The sequence below is a fragment of the Vombatus ursinus genome, unplaced genomic scaffold (assembly GCF_900497805.2).
Source record: "Vombatus ursinus unplaced genomic scaffold, bare-nosed wombat genome assembly UNPS02008961.1, whole genome shotgun sequence".
Lineage (NCBI taxonomy): Eukaryota > Metazoa > Chordata > Mammalia > Diprotodontia > Vombatidae > Vombatus > Vombatus ursinus.
The window spans coordinates 9,790,449-9,807,698 of NW_020948739.1; the positions used below are offsets into that span (position 1 = coordinate 9,790,449).

At 36.9% G+C, this 17,250-nt stretch overlaps 1 protein-coding gene across 2 annotated transcripts in view; it reads left to right on the top strand.

Annotated features, from left to right (window-relative positions):
* ATP6V1C1 (ATPase H+ transporting V1 subunit C1) overlaps positions 1-17,250 on the top strand; it is a 147,089-nt gene that overhangs the window by 117,084 nt on the left and 12,755 nt on the right. For both annotated transcript variants that reach the window (XM_027849968.1, XM_027849967.1), the window contains 6 exons: positions 511-605; positions 3,429-3,520; positions 5,581-5,679; positions 7,522-7,590; positions 10,374-10,466; positions 10,550-10,643. In XM_027849968.1, the coding sequence (XP_027705769.1) occupies positions 511-605; positions 3,429-3,520; positions 5,581-5,679; positions 7,522-7,590; positions 10,374-10,466; positions 10,550-10,643 (542 nt within the window). The remainder of the gene's footprint in view (positions 1-510; positions 606-3,428; positions 3,521-5,580; positions 5,680-7,521; positions 7,591-10,373; positions 10,467-10,549; positions 10,644-17,250) is intronic.

A 17,250-nucleotide genomic window follows, 5' to 3' on the forward strand; every position in this document is an offset into this window, starting at 1 on the left:
GCCAAATTATGTCCTTTGAAATTTAACCACTTAAAATTGATATCACAGAAAATGTTCCCTATGAATGCTTTTATACCTTTGCTCTTTCCATAGTTTTGTTTACTTATTTAAAAATAAAACTCATGTTGTGTTTGAAAGCGCAAAATGATATGTCTCTACACAGTCCTAATTCAACACTCAGCACTTACTGTTACTTATTCAAGATACATAATACTACCTGTGTCTAAAAGTGTAAAACCTTTGTTAGCTTGAGGGAAGCTGTGTATTACACTTTGGGCTACACCAAGGATCAACCAGTAAAATGGAGAAGTCAAATAATTAGCTTGGTATGAGGTTGGAATCCTGATTTCTGTAAATGTAGCCCTCAAACTTATATAATAATTTATGGTAATGAGATTTATGGTTTCTGTTAACTTTCTCAAGGCCCCTTTTCTCATTATAATAATGAATATTAAGCTTCTTAGAATTTCAGTGTTCAGTAACTAAATTTAACTTATTCCTACATTTCAGTTGACTTGGTTACATATATAACAAGGTTCCAATGGGATATGGCCAAGTATCCAATCAAGCAGTCCCTGAAAAATATTTCTGAAATAATTGCCAAGGTAAGATCAGAGTAAAGACAGGACCTTAAAAATTTTATTTATTATATAGATGACTAACTGTGATACCTTTTTGCCAAATTAATTTGCTCATATCACTGATTGAAATACTAAATAACATTATGACTAAAGACCAATCATATTTTTATTTCATCACATGAAAGTACATAAAAAGCATACTTTTCCTATGTTTACTCAAGCTACGTGGTATGTTCAGTAAGTGTAATTTTTGCTTCTTTTGTAAATTACCAGCTAAATCTAACAATCTTTGGAACACATGAATATTACCAAAATTATCTCAAGAATAAATGGTTTCCCAGAAGATTTCCCCAGAAATTTCAATGAGGAAGGTAGCTAAGAACCAGTTTATTTTTTACCAAGTTACGGTGATCTGAACAGTTTGACTTTAGTTAGGATCTAAATTACCTTGACTGATTGCCCTTGCTCCCATTAAGTTCTGTTGTATGGGATGCTGTTCAATTAAATGTAAATGAAATCAGGAATCAAGGATAATTTAACTCAAGTTCCCTTAGTATTTTAGTAAAAATGAACAGTTTGATGTTTCATCTAAAATAGATCCCTTATATGTTAATAATAATAAGTAGCTAGCATTTTCTTTACACAAGACCACACTATTGTCTGAGGCGGCACTTTATAACACATGAAAATAGATACCTCCCTCTGTAGTCAACTCTTGTTATTTCTATGCAAATTATCCACTTAGTGAACTATTCATGGCAAATTTGTCTCCCAAGCTGGCTTCTCCTCATACTTCTGCTTTGTCTCCTTTTTAACGTCCCTGACCCTTGGTTGGCATATACCTGGACCTTTGGTTGTTATATAAACAGAGTTTATTATCAGCTTGAGAGACACACAACCCAGGAGGTAAATATGCCACAGAAAAAGCTATAGAATAAATTTGAAAACCAAACAGAAATTTGGGGAGGGGGGGTGAGAGGGATTTTTTTTTTATGACCCAGTTTTCTCTTTGGTTACCATAATAGTGTTTAATTAAGATGGGAAAATTTACATAATTGAAGGAAGAAAAGAAGATATAATAACATCAAGGGGCATAATGCTTCATGAAACAAATTTTGGTAGACTCGAACCAACTTTTTGGGATTAGGATCAATTAGTCTATCTTGCTCAGTGCTCTTGAGGCATTAAATCTATTTACAAACTTATAATTGTAAACAGTTGAACTTTAGTTATGCTCTAGTGGGTACTTATGATTTTACACAAAGTTGGGAACAAATTTATAGCTTGTTAGGAAAAAACTGTGTTTTCAAACCCACCTCATTGGAGCCATCCTAGCACTTAGCCAGGTATTTTTTTTTTCCTTTAGGACTAATGACTAGGATTAAGTTCAAAATGATAGATCTTTTAATTTGATAAAATCCATGTTGAAAAACTTTGCTTTGTAGCATATGAATGATGCACAATTCAAGTCATTTTTCTTTCTTTTTTGGGGGGGGGTATTTGGGGTGAAGTGACTTGCCTAGGGTCACACAGCTAGTAAGTGTCAAGTGTTTGGTCTGAGGCCAGATTTGAACTCAGGTCCTCCTGACTTCAGGGCCAGTGCTTTATCCACTGAGCCACCTTGCTGCCCCAATTCAAGTCATTTAAAGCAATTTTAATAAAATACTTAAGTATTTTGCTTAATTATTAAATAAAGAACTTGTTAAATTTGGCTTTTTTTTTTTTTTTTTAGCTTGTGGAAGCATCCAGGATGGGGATTATTTTCAGAATATTTGATATTCATTATCATAGTAGTCAGTAGATTCTAAATTTGACAGTAATAGCTACAAAGTAGAGAAAGTAAAACGCTGTAAAGTAAAGGCAAAAAGTTGCCCTGGAGAAGAACTGTAACCATGACCACAGTGCCTATCAATATCTGGTTACTGCAGATATATTGAACACCCTCATTTCTTTCTCTTGTGAAGGTAATAGAAACAACACCTCTCTTTAAATGCTGAACCAGTGGGTTGTTGGAAGCAGTGGCAGGAACTTTCTGTTTCTGTGTTAGGCTGAACTAAGACCTGTAGGCATTTCAAGGGCTGGCAATTACTGATGTCAAAGGAAAAGGAGAAAGGTGGCGCAGACTTCAGTTATTGTTAATAACTTGTCATAATTGGCAGGTGTGTGTCAGGATTAGGATTAGGATAGAATGATAATGTTTAGAGAACATTGAGGCTGCCTGCCTCATTTTACAAATATGAGGAAACCGAGCCACATAGACGTGTGTAGTTCATTTTAGAATGTATCCATTACTGACTAGTTTTGAAAATGCAGGCCTATTGTATGATTTTTTCCCTTCTATTTGGTTTAAGTGACTAAAGTACGTTCGTCTTTTTGCTAACATTATAACAGTGGAATGATGTCACGTGATCAGTGAGTCAGACCTTGGTGGTCAGATGAATTGTTTGCTTGTGTTGTTTTTCCCCCATGATTTTGGATTCAGTCTGGGACAAACTTAATCATTTTTGTGACATTTGCAAATGGCACTTAACCGTACTTTCTCAATTTCATTGAGACCATGTTCTAAGGTCACTTGATGCAGTAATAGTATATGATTATAACAGAATTTTTCTAAATGATTTATTTTGGAAACATTATTTAGCCTTTTAGTAGCTTTTAGCTAATAATATGCTTTTAAAATATTATATGAAATGAAATGTCCTTTTTATTTATGGAAGAAAAGTATCGCAGTGTTTCTGTTTAACAGGAAACCAAGTGTCTGGCTCCAACTTCTTTAATGGTACTTAGGTGTAAAAATAACAAATTTGTTGATTAAATTTCAGCTTTTTTTCTATTTGATTTTTAAAGGGAGTAAATCAAATTGACAATGACTTGAAAGCCCGAGCATCTGCATATAATAATCTGAAAGGCAGTCTTCAGAATTTGGAAAGAAAGAATGCGTAAGTCTACCTATTCTTTATTTGAATGTGAACAATTGGTGGAATATTATAGAGAGTATTGAAATAGACATGGTCATTCTCCAGTAAGCTCAGTTTTCATATTTCCATTAGCAAAATGGTATTATTTTTGACTAATGTGGAAAACTTATGAAGAGTTTTTTTTTTTAATAGAATTCAGGAAAGCTAAAAGAGATGAAGGTAAGGTTTATGGTGCTTGTTTAATAAATGATATCTTTAAAGTCAGAGATGATGATTTTACAGGTAAACTATACAGTTAATGTCACTGAAAACTTAATGTGTCTATTGTATAATTTCTTATAAAGTGAGAAATTGCAGAATGCAGTAGTTCATGCCTATAATCCCTGCCAGTCTCAATCAGTTCAGGCATTCTGAGCTTCAATGGGCTAAGCTGATTGGGTCTCTACATTAAGTTCAGCATTGGCATGGTGAACCCCCAAGAAAAGGGGGCCACCAGGTTGCCTTTTATATTATTGTTGTTAAGTCATTTCAGTCAAGTCTGACTCTTTGTGACCTCCTTTTGGAGTTTTCCTGACAAAGATACTGGGGCAGTTTGTCATTTCCTTCTCCAGCTAATTTTACAAATGAGGAAACTGGGTTAAGTTACTTGCCCAGGGTCAAACAGCTAATAAGTTTCTGAGGCCAGATTTGAACTCAGGAGGATGACTCTTCCTAATTCCAAATCCAGTGCTCTATTCACTTTGCCACCTAGCTGCCCACCAGGTTGCTTAAGGAAGTACAAATTGGCTTAGGTCAGAAATCAAATAGATCAAAGCTCCATGCTGATCTGAGAGTGATCAGGTGTCTAGTAGCCCATGTGCTTCCAGGCTGGGCAAGATAGAGAGACCCAGTCTTTTAAAAAATAATGATAATAATAATGATAATAAAGTGAGAAATTCTCATGTAAGACAAATAACCAGTAAACCAATTTATTACTTTTATGAAGATTTTTGCAGTGAAGTAAATCTGTATTTTTTAACTTTTGTTTATTTGTGTGTGCTGTGAGTTGATTGTTATCTTAGAGACTTGGTAGACCTTAGTTATATGAATAGGTGCAGCTGATGAGACAGTTAATTTTGGTGGTAGGGAAAGATCAGGAAATCTTCAATAGTGAAAAGCCATAACTGAAAGACTTAAAGATGTGAATTCAAGAATTATTTGAAATGGGACATGATTGTTTATTGGATTCATTGACTAAGACGCAATAGTATGGAGTATGCAGATGCACTTTTTTTTCAGACCCACTTTAGAACAGGGATTCCTAACCTGTGGCTTGTAAACTTATTTTAAAAAAAATACTGCAGGGGCAGCTAGGTGGCTCACCCAGCCCTGGATTCAGGAGGACCTGAGTTCAAATTAGGCCTCAGACACATAACACTTTTCAGCTGTGTGACCCTGGGCAAGTCACTTAAACCCATTGCCTAGCCAAAAACAAAAAAACAAAAACAAAGCAACAAACAACAAAAAATACTGCAGTAACTGTACTTAAGTATAATTGGTTTCTTCTGTAATCCTATACATTTTATTTTATGCCATTTAGAAACCTTATTCTGAGAAGTCCATAGACTTTACCAGCCTGCCAAAGGGTCTATGACTTAAAAAAAAAAGAGTTAACCCTTGCTTTAGAAGGGGAAAAATGTTGTAAATGTTTGCTTTGGTGTTTATTACACAAATGTGGTGGAATGAAGTTTTATAAAAACAAATTAAAGTTACCAATGTTTAATTCGAAGTACCTGTCAAGCAAGAGAATACCTTGTACAAATGAAGAGTAAAGGGTAAAATAGAAACAAAATTAAAAGGAATGCTGAGAGAAAAAAAATAATTTTAGTCATAATTGTTGTAATTCTCAGGTTACATTTTCACTAATTGCTCTTTATTAAAATAGTAACTATAGCTTCAATAGAATGTTAGCCACGGTATCAATAAATGATAAAAAATGTTATTTCCTTATTTCTATTAGTTTTATATGTGCGTGTTTTCAAATTTAATGGGTAGTTTTCTTTTCTTCGCTCTCATCTTCCCTCCTCCCTTTTCTTCTACAGGGGAAGTTTATTAACTAGAAGCCTAGCAGAAATCGTAAAGAAAGATGACTTTGTCCTTGATTCAGAGTATCTCATCACATTATTGGTGGTAGTTCCAAAGTATGTACTCATGACATCAAAGATTTTAATTCTTAAAATGCAAGAAAAATATTCCATTTTTTTCTTTTATTTCTGTTTGAAATTGTTGGATTACTGAGTCCATAAAATTAAAATAAAAGTTTTTGACTTTGATTCTTCCATATTGCCCACCACAGTAGAATCTGTGATGGAAATACCAGTTATAAATTGAAACAGTCCATTTACATAATTTTAAATGTATATTTTTAGAAGTGCTGAAGAATTCGCTTAGATTTATAAATTCTTTTCACATTTTTAAGGGAAGCTATTTTATTATTTTCTAAGAAATCTTGAAGTTAAGATGGTTTAAGTATCTATAATTAAGAGATGGGTCTTAAGAAGATCCCTTTCAGCCTGAGATACCTGTCAAACTAATGTTTACTTGAACTTTAAATGAGCCTGCTTTCGACACTTAAATGTTATCTGAAGCAAAACTGAGTAGGATTGGAATTTAGCAGAAGCATTTATACTAGCTCCGGTAGTCTTGAAATAATGAAATCCTCAGGGTTCAAGCTAAAGAGGGAGCTGCCAAGCAGTAAGCTTCCTATCTTTCTGCCCTATATGGTCATCTAGGGAGAGGCAAGCTCCCAGCAGTACAGCTGATTGATACATGTTGTTGAAGAGGGGGAGTGCACAGTAATGGTGCCTTCTCCCTGCTGCTCAGGCTGGGAGTAGTTTTCTTTTTGCCTAGGGAAAGTAGCTGCAGAAACCAGTATAAATTTATAGAAATTAGTTTTGTTTTTTTAGAATTGCAGGATCAAAGACTGAACATTTTTTTTTTTATCAGAGCAACACTAATCCTAGTTAAGGTCTTATATCTATTTATCTGCATGTGTGTTGTATGTTTGTAGTAGAGTTAAGGGCAGGATCTGTGATTTCATCAGTGTAGGTAAGTACCTTCTTTGTACCTTAGAGCCCTAGAGAGGTTCAGTAACTTGCCCACGGTCACATAGCCAAGATGTGACAGAAATTGAACCTAGGTCTTTCTGGCTCTGAGACCATATCTATCCACTGTACCTTAGTGCCTCTTGCATATGGTATATTATGTATAAAAATACTATCAGTTGTATGACAAGAGCATTTATAACTTAATCTTGCTTTGTAAATAAGTGATTTGCTTAACTGAATTATTAAATCACTAACAATTTTTGCCATTATACATGTTCAAAGGCTAGGAGAAGTTTTTATTTTTTGCCTTTTTTGATAGTATTTTATGCACCTTAATTGAAAACAGGATTCAAAAGCATCTCACTTGGAAAGTTAGGTATAGATATAGACATACCTATAATCTTGCCTCTCCAGGGTCAGAAAAGTCTCCTTTTTCTCAGAAACAGCAAAAAACATGGCCTCCAGAGGAAATTGAACAATATTCCCTGGTGTTACAGTCTTTTTTCACTTAATTTACATAACCTTAATGTTCTTTGCTTTAAATAGCTATGGATTTTCCTACTCCCCCAAAATGTAACTGAAAGAAAATGGTATTATTGACATGTAATTACTTTACCTTAAATGAAGTACAGTTAGAAAATAAGATTATTAAAGTAATTGAAAATGCATACTTTCTATCATTTCTTTATAAACTTAGATCTATGTTGTTCTGCTTTTGAAACGTGAAATAAAGAAGTGAGCTCTCTTAATGCATTTGAAGTTCACTTTTGTTAGAAAAGTTGAAGACTTTCTTGGTAAAGTAGGTTTTAGGTATTAGGGAACACAAATGTTCTTTATAGCTCTAACAAATTTTTTAGACATTCATAATTAATTACTTTGTTTTGAAGTAAAAATTTTTTACTCTTTTCGAATACTTGTTGCATGCTTTTTTTGCAGGTTAAACCACAATGACTGGGTAAAGCAGTATGAAACATTGGCTGAGATGGTAGTCCCACGGTCTAGCAAGTAAGTTCTTTTCACATTGCTTTTTAAAGATTCTTGATTTTGTGAATACAGTTTGCATAATCCAACTCTTCTGTATTCTGTGGCTAAAAAAATTAATCATATGATGGCCAACACTGGTGAACTTCTCTGAACTTTGCTAGGGTGGTCCTTGGATGACAGAGATGGTTTTTGCTTTATCAAGGCCTTTCTTATATATTAGGGCCTGCCAGAGCTTGAATTCTGTGGTGTAGTGTTAGAGAACTGAGGCTTGCCTCCATGTCAAAAACACATGAAACTTTAGTGAAAGTGAGAGTAATTGCTGGGTATTATTGCATGTTAGCCCTAAAGAAAATTTTGCATTTTCCCTGTAAATTGAATATGTGTGTAGTATTAGAATAGCCTTAGTGAAATCATTCCATACAGCAGTGTAATTGCTATCACCAAGTCTCTGCAGATCATATTACTAGCTTGATCTTGTTGATTAGTTTAATAAAAAAATTATGGTAGCTGGTCTTTTTTTTTTTTTAAGAAGTATGTTAGGCACATTTATTATACATAATATATTTTTTAAAGTACAATGTAGAAAATGAATAAGAACAGAGGAAAATTTATGGCATACATACATTTACATAAAAGCTTGAGCAATGTTTGTCAAACAAAAAACACAAAAAATTTAGACTTGAAGCATTTTGGTCAAAACCATACTGAAGGGGCAGCTAGGTGGTGTAGTGGAAAGAGCACCAAGCCTTGGAGTCAGGAGGACCTGAGTTCAAATGCAGCCTCAGACATATAACACTCACTAGCTGTGTGACTCTGGGCAAGTCACTTAACCCCAATTGCCTCACTAAAAAACAAAAAACATACTTAAGAGCAAAAATCCCCCAAACTTATGCACATGAAGACTTGATGTAAACAGTAATAGACGACTCACAGGACAGTCCTTTAGTGAGTCAACCTACAACTGTTTAAATGAAGAGGATACAACGTGACAATCTTTAACAGTCACCAGATTACTGAAAATTGTAAGCCACCTATGAGATATTAGTTTGCAAATTCTACAGATGTGAAAAATGCATATGGTTATATTTAGATTCAGTTTTATTTTCTCTTTTTGGAGGGGAGAAAAAAAATAGGTCTCCTCTTTAAAATAGTAATGTAGAAAGAACCCTGGTTTGTATTTGGAGAACCTGGCTCTGAATCTCAGCTCTCTGACACTACCTATATGACCACAGGCAAGTCATTTACCTTCTCTGGGCCTTATTTCATCATCTACAGTCCTTTTCAGCTCTAGATCTGTGTTCTCTCATCCTTCTGACTCTGACCAGGTTACTTACCATGTCTGAGTCTAACCTTTATCTATAAAATGAGGGATGAGAGGTAGAGTAGATGATTTCTAAGAGCTGTCTCAGTGTCCTCAAGGTGACTGAGAGTTGGTGTCCAGAGATTACTCTTCTTTCCCAATTCCTTTATTAAGTCCCTTCACAGGTTCCTTTAGCCAACTGGAGGCTCCTTTTGGATGTAAGATGACTTGGATAATATACCATCTGCCTTATCTGCTTTTCCCATTTAATATTTTCTTAGAACACAAAAATGAGGAATTGTTTAGAAGCCCTAAAAATGTAATTAACTTATATAATTACCAGAGGTTAGTTTTAGAATAGTTGATTATTTTTGAAGAATTAGATTCACTTTCCTTTCTTGAAGAAGAGCACTGACCAGATGGGGAGACTATTTACAGGTCTGATTTTTTTTTTATAGCCTGTCCAAAGGCTTTTTGCGGGATTTGTTTATTGATTATGATTTTGCCATGGTGCCTTATGTGCTGCCAGTCACTCCTTTGGATTAAGGCACTGAAGTTCCTTTGTAAAATACAAATATGTGCTGTAGCCAATGCATTAAGATACTAACTTTATAACTAAGGAGGGATTAGAGGACAAGACAGCTTAATTTTGAATGGAGCCGGGGAAATGGAAAAGCCTGAAACGTGGGGTTTGAAACCCTTCAGAGAGGGTAAGACTGACGTATGAGGAAACTATCCATATCTCTGAGCAGTTGGTGTACAGCGTGAGGAAATGGGGTGGTATTGGGCTGTTAGAGGATGGTTCTCAAGAAAGAGGATTTTAGAAATAAATTTAATAACCACAACATTGCCAGAGCCTTCTCACTTCTGCTGTATAAATAATGTACCCTACCACTTGGAATTTTGCATATGTTTATTCAAGAATATGTGGTTTCATCAAAGTGAGCATTTTTTCCATTTTTGAAGATTGGAGCCAGACTGTGTCCTAGTAAATGGTTGTCAAGAGTTCCCCATGACTGCCCAACCTGGGGGTGAGCCTTTCTGAACTTACCTAGATTATTCTTTAGAAAACAGAAATAAAATGCAGCACAAGGCCCAAACCTGAAGCCTCAGAGTTTGTGATTTCTTGGCCTGGGCCAGCCTAGATCGACAGATGACCCCATGTCACCTTCGTGACATAAAGCTACATCAGAATAGGATTTCAGTTGAGGTTCAGTTAATCTACCTGATTTAGATAGTTTATTAATGCATGTGAGAAAATAATTTTTTGAAGTTTGAATTGAGGTTTCTGACATTAGCAGGATTTCTGACAGGAAATGTTACAGAGTAAAGTGGCTTGGGCTAAATGACCTCCACTGTTCCCTCACTCCTATTTCCCAACACTAAGCCTTGTAAACAGAAGGGGTGGCGTAGTAAAAGCAAAGGTGATTTGTCTGTGGTAAGGTGGAACACTGGAATCATAACTGAGACTCAATCTCTTAGCTGATTTTTTTTCCCCCTTTAGAGTTCTTTCAGAGGACCAAGATAGTTACCTGTGCAATGTTACCTTGTTTAGAAAGGCAGTGGACGACTTCAGACACAAAGCCCGAGAAAACAAGTAAGAACATTTCTTTCAGTGCTTTTTATCTGTTACAGTATCTCTGCACAGTGTGGACAGTTCTTTTCTTTTTTCAACTTCAGGTTCATTGTCCGTGATTTTCAGTATAATGAAGAGGAAATGAAGGCAGACAAAGAGGAGATGACCAGGCTCTCCACCGACAAGAAAAAGCAGTTTGTATGTGAACTTTGTGATCAAGCATGAGGAAAGCTGTTATGTTGTGCTTTGACCTAAAGAGGAACCACAACTTAGATTTTTTTTAAGATATGGTCTTTGTGTGTTTTTTTAGTGTATGATTAACTGAAAAGATTAACCAAAATGAAGTCTGTTTAGATACAGTGTAGAATAAAGGAAAGAACATTGAATTTGAAGGTTAGGCAAGATAGGTTTAAACTTAACATTTTCTTATTTGTAAAATGAGGGTAATATATATAAGACTTAACCTCACAGGGTAGTCGTGAGGACCAAATGAGATAATGTGTCTAAATCACTTTGCAAACATTGTAATAGTGCTATATTATTTTTTTAAAAGATATTTTCCTCTTATTCAGTGAGGGTCAGCTAGAAATGGTCTGGGGACAAGTCACTATTTTGCTTTTATTTTTTGTATTTAATGTTCTATGCACTGTCATGTAAGTGGATAAAATAACTGCAGTAATTGGTAAGTTTGGAAGAGAAGAGTGATTGGTGGGAAAGGCAGTGAGTTCAGTTTTAAACATGCTGAGTTTAAGATGTCTACAGTATATCCAATTTGAGATGTCCAGTAGGCTCTGTTGGAAATGTGTGACTGGAGGTCGAGAGAGGTTAGGACTGGATAACTGGATGAGTGTCATCTGCATAGAGATGATGTTTGAACCCATGGGATCTGATGAGGTCACTGAGTAAAATAGTATGTTGGGGAGGGGGGAAGGACCCACAATAGGGCTTTGGGAGACAACCAAGGATAGTGGTTGCAACCTGGATCAAGATCTAGCAATGGGAGACTGAGAAGGAGTGGTCAGACAGGTACGAAGAGATCTAGGAGAAAGCAGTGTCATGAAGACCAAGAGGGGAGAGAGCGTCAAGGAGGAGAGGGTAATTGACAGTGTTGGAGGATGCGGAGAGGTCAAGTCAGTAAGGATTTATTAAGTACTTACTGTGTTCCAGGCACTGTGCTAAGTTCTGGGAATACAAATACAAGCAGAAAGAAAGACAGTTCATGTTCTCAAGGAGCTTATATTCTAATAGAAGGCAGCACATAATAAATGAAGGGCCTCAGTGTATTTAAAAGCAAAGTGAGATCTAGGCCATTGGTTAGCAGAGATGGATGGATCAAGTAAGAATTTTTTAAAGATGAGGAAAGTCATGACTTATGTGTAAGGCAAAGGGAAGCAACCAATAGATAGGGAAACATTAAAGATTGGTGAGAAATGATAGAGGGGCAGTCTGCTGGAGAGGGTGAGGTGGAATAGGATCACTTGTATGAATGTTTGCCTTTGCACAGACAGCAGCTACTTCATGTCAGATTGGTGAGGGAGGAGACAGTAGTAGAAGTCATGCTAGTAATGTGAGATGAGTAGGGGTAAGAGGATACTCTTATCAAATGATCTCAAATAAAATATGAGGCAAGGTTCTCTTCTGAGAGGTGATGGGAATGGAAGCCATGGGAAGTTTGAGGAGGAATAAGGAGGTGTGCAGAATCCACCATGATCACTAGAGAGGTATAACAGGATTGTTTTGTTGCAGTGAGGGCCCAGTTGAGATTTTTGTATCATAAATTTGTGGTGGAATCAATACATAAATAGATGCAAAAACAGTACATGGTTTTCCATGTGGATATAGTAGTTGAATATGTTGAATAGGTTACAGAAGACGTTTTGACAAGATAGAAATCTGACACCCAGCAAAAGCATGTAGGAAGAGATGACAACACAAATTAATATTCTTTACTTTCGTCTTGCCCCTCAGGGCTAAATGTTCAACATTTTCTAGGAAAGCCATGTCTCCTCATACCCCATACTCTTCTTCCTCCCTCCTTTCCCTTTGTACCAGTAAACAAAGGCATACTTGGCATGCATATCAGGTAAAACTTGTCCAGGTGAGACTAGGCCTCAGCAGTTGCTGGTTGTATTGCTCAACACACACAAAAACCACTGTTACTTGGCCAGGTCACCACCAGGAACCATAGTGGGAAGCTGGTAATTTAGATCATCCTTAAAGCCAATTAGACATGAGTCCGCAAACTGGATGTTGTGCTTTGTCTTGATGGATGGCAATGACCTCATTCATATCTATTGCTACCACATTGTCATGGCATAAGAAGCAGCAATCCCTTTATTTACTGTGGTAAGGGTCACACCTCCCAGTCTGGTTGGTCAGCTGAAAGCACACATTAGTGATCTCTGCCTCAGTTACTGTGAATTGTAGGCTTTCATAGCAGAGATGACTAAACAGAAATGGCCAGAGGGAAGTGAATTCAAGGATTTGGAATTATGTCAGATCACCAGTCTGGGCACTGTCAAATCAAAGAGGCAGTGAGGAGTGAATACAGTTTGACCAGTAAGGTGGTTTAAATTATTGTAGGTTCGATGTTCATTAAATATCTAGATTTCTGTGATATCATAGATGACTTTTTTGTGAGTCATGAAGGCCCAGCATGCACCAGGGTGGTAGGAGAGGCAAGAATGGAGTTGTAGGGCTTGACTACGGTTGTGGAAACCTGAGGAGATAGGTAAATGGAGAACTCCAGCTTTAACTTGTTCTTTCAGCAGAGAGATTGAGGTTATACCCCCTAAATGGGGAAAATAAAGAAGTGTTGACAGTCTGTGCCCTGGTCAGTGTGCTTCCAAATTCTGTACAGGGCCAGATTGATCATTCCCTTTCTGATAAAGTTGTGCCCCTGGGTATAGTTATTGGCAGCATCTTCCCTGCTCAGGGTGGAAAAGGTGGTGATAGGTTTCATTATGAACTTCCTTAATGGCAGTTGGTTCCAGGTCTGCTGACACTGTCCTGGGGACATGCTTGTTGGTACTCATTTTACTGTAGGATTTGAAGGAAGTTGTCTCCTTCTCCCACAGGTCTTTTCATTTGACACCTACTTGACATTTCCAGGCACTGGAACTTCCAGCAGACATTAAGACCCAGTACCCTGGCCTGGCCAAAGTGGACAGAGATGCACTCATGCATTAAGAAGGGGCCCTAGTGTTTGCTGAGTTAAGAAGCGACTTGGCAGCATTATTGCATTATAAATGGTGAAAAGGATAGTTTCAGCCAGGCATGGTGGCACACGCCTGTAATCCTAGCTACTGAGGAGGCTGAGGCTGGCAGATGGTGGGCTGGGACAGTCTGGTGTCAGTACGAAGTTTGGCCACCGTGTGGTGAGCCCCAAGAAGTTGGCGGGGGGAGCACCACATTTCTTGATGAGGAGCTAACTGGCCTAGATCAGAAATGGAGCAGGTCAAAGCTCAAGAGCCAATACCATTGTAGTATTGGGTCCCTGAGTAGCCCGTCTGTCTATTTTCAGCCTGAGTGACGTGGGGAGATCCAGTTGTTACTGTTTTTTTAAAGGACGGTTTCTGACACACCTGGAAAGACTTGTTTGAATTGATGCAGAGTAAAGTGAGCGGAACTAGAACAATTTATACGGTTATGTTCCAAAAGTCTTAGTTCAGCTTTAAGCAATTGAATCTTCAATTGCTTAAAACTACACTAAGACTTTGGCACACCCTGCATGGTAACAACTTTGTAAAGAAACACAACTTTGAAAGACTTAAGAACTCTGATCTATGAAACAACCAGCCACAATTCCAGAGAATAAATGACATAATACTCACCCATGACAGAGAGATGATGGACTTAGGGGCAGAATGAGATACGTGTTTTAGAGCATGACCAAGATATACATTTCTTTTGCTTTTGCTTATGCTTATTTATTACAAAGTTTGTGGTTTTTTTCATTGATGAAGAGGATTTGGGAAGGAGAGGTGCTAGGGAGAGGGAAACTAGTGATAGTGTTGCCCCCCAAAAAAAGAGAAAAAAAAGAGGGTCATTGAAGCATTTTTAAAAATGTACAAAAGAGATCAGAAGGAAATTCGGAAAGAAATGGATAAGCAAGATAGCTTTGAAAATAACATGTTGGATTTATTACATATTTTAAAAGGCAAGCCACATGTAACAGATTCCATTTTCTTTTTTTGGTATTCATTAAAAATCATAATTTTTAAATTTTTTTAAGCAACTGCCTGTTATCTTGGATAGAGAGCTGGCTTTGAAATCAGGAAGACTGGGTTCAGGAATTAGTGTTCAAATTCTGCCTCTGACATATGCTAGCCAAGGTCCTGGGGGTAGGATGCTAAGGAGGAGGTCAGAATATAGGTAGCGTGGCTACCAAAGTATTACATTGATGATGTATTGGTGTTCGGCAAAGTTATGAAATTGTTTTTGTTTTGAGTTCCCCTCTTCTCATTGTTGATAATCCTCCTTGCAAAGCTCTCCAATCCTAGGAACAGGGATAAAATCATAGAAGTAAAAGATTAGGTCAGATTTCTTGTCATGTCTTATTAGCGGGTAAAGATTATTATGGAGACTGTAAAACAATGTAAATGTCAAAGCCTGCTGGAGGTGATATGAAAATGCTGTGTAATGTCAGTGGACAAAAATGCAAATTCTTATAGCCAATATAAGTGTGCCCCAACTCCTTGAAAATTCTACTATCTGAGCAGAGAGACACTTCCTTTCTTCTCCCCTAGCCTTTTTCAGTAATGTCAAGTATATAACCAGGAGCTCTACCACCCTGCAAGTGCCCAGGCTTGTTTGATCTCAGAATATAAGCAGAGTAGGGCCTAGGTAATGAGAATACCTGGTTATGTAGGCTCAAAAAGAGAGGCAGTGTGATTTAGTGGATAGAGGAGATAGCCTTAGAATTAGGAAGACCAGGAGTTAAGTCTTGCCTTCCACTTGTGTTAGCTGTGTGAATTGTCATACAAGTCTCTTGATCTCTTAGTATCCCAGGCAATTCTTTAAGACTAAGTTTCAGACAAATTGTTTTGCATTGATGGAGAGAGCTTCCACATTGATGTTCCCTAGATAACAATGAAATCATAAATTTCAATTCCTTTCTCCCCTTTAAAGAAAAAGACTTCAATAGTCATTTTATGGGGAAGGCTGGAAATGTTTTAACGACTAGGCATCTTTCCATTAGCATTTTAAAAGTTAGCATTTCTATATAGAGCAAGCCTTACATATAATCCTGTCAGTCAGTCATTGAAGAAACATTTATTTTTATTTATTTATTTATTTTTTGGAGTACTGGAAGCTAATTATATTTTTTGAATTTTTTTCATATTCTCCAAAATATTTTATTTTTTTAAAATTTATTGATAAATTTATTTATTTTTAATTTTCAACATTTACTTCCACAAGATTTTGAGTTCCAAATTTTTACCCCATCTTGCCCCTCCCCCACCCCAAGATGGCATTCATTCTGAATACCCCTTCCCCTAGTCTGCCTTCCCTTCTGTCTCTCCCCCTCCTTCTCTTATCCCCTTCCCCTTCTATTTTCCTGTAGAGCAGGATAGATTTCTGTACCCCATTTCTTGTATTTCTTATTTCCCAGTTGCATGTGAAAACATTTTTTTTAAACATGTGCTTTTAAAACTTTGGGTTCCAAATTTTCTCCCTTCCTCCCTTCCCACCCACCCTCATTGAAAAGGCAAGCAACTCAATATAGGTTATACATGTGCAGTTATGCAAAACACTTCCATAGTAGACATGCTGTGAAAAACTAACTCTATTTGCCTTAATCCTATCCTGCCCCCCAATTTATTCTATTTCTTTTGACCCTGTCCCTCCTCAGAAGTGTTTGCTTCTGAATACCCCCTTTCCCAATCTGCCCTCCTCTCTATCATCCCCCTACTCTCTTGTCCCTTCCCCCCTCCCATTTTCCTGTAGGGTAAGACAGATTTCCCTACCCAATTGAGTATGTATGTTATTCCCTCCTTAAGTCAAATTCTATGAGAATAAGATTCACTCATTCCCTCTCACCTTCTCCCGTTTCCCTCTACTGTAAGAGCCTTTTCTTTTCTGTTTTTTTGTGAGATAATTTACCTCATTCTACCTCTCCCTTTCTCCTTTTCCTAGTATAATCCTCTCTCACCCCTTAATTTTATTCTCCAGATATGACCCCTTCATCTTCAACTCACCCTGTGCCCTCTATGTCTCTTTATCTATCTATCTACCTATCTATCTATCTATATACATATAATTTTTTCCCTCCAACTACCCTAATACTGACGAAGGTCTCATGAGTTACAAATATCATCTTTCCATGCAAGAATGTAAACAGTTCAACCTTAATAAGTCTCTTATGATTTCTCTTTCCTGTTTACCTCTTCATGTTCCACTTGAGTCTTGTATTGGAAAGTCAAATTTTCTCTTCAGCTCTGGTCTTTTCATCAAGAATGCTTGAAAGTTCTCTATTTCACCGAATGACCATTTTTTCCCCAGCAGGATTATACTCAATTTTGCTGGGTAGGTGATTCTTGGTTGTAATCCTATCTCCTTTGCCCTCCAGAATATTATATTCCATGCATGCCCTGTGGTCCCTTAATGTAGAAGCTGCTCAATCTTGTGTTATCCTGATTGTGTTTCCACAATACTTGAATTGTTTTTTTCTGGCTGCTTGTAATATTTTCTCCTTGACCTGGGAACTCTGGAATTTGGCTAAAATATTCTTAGGAATTTTCCTTTGGGGATCTCTTTCAGGAGGAGATTGGTGGATTCTTTCAATTTCTATTTTGCCCTCTGT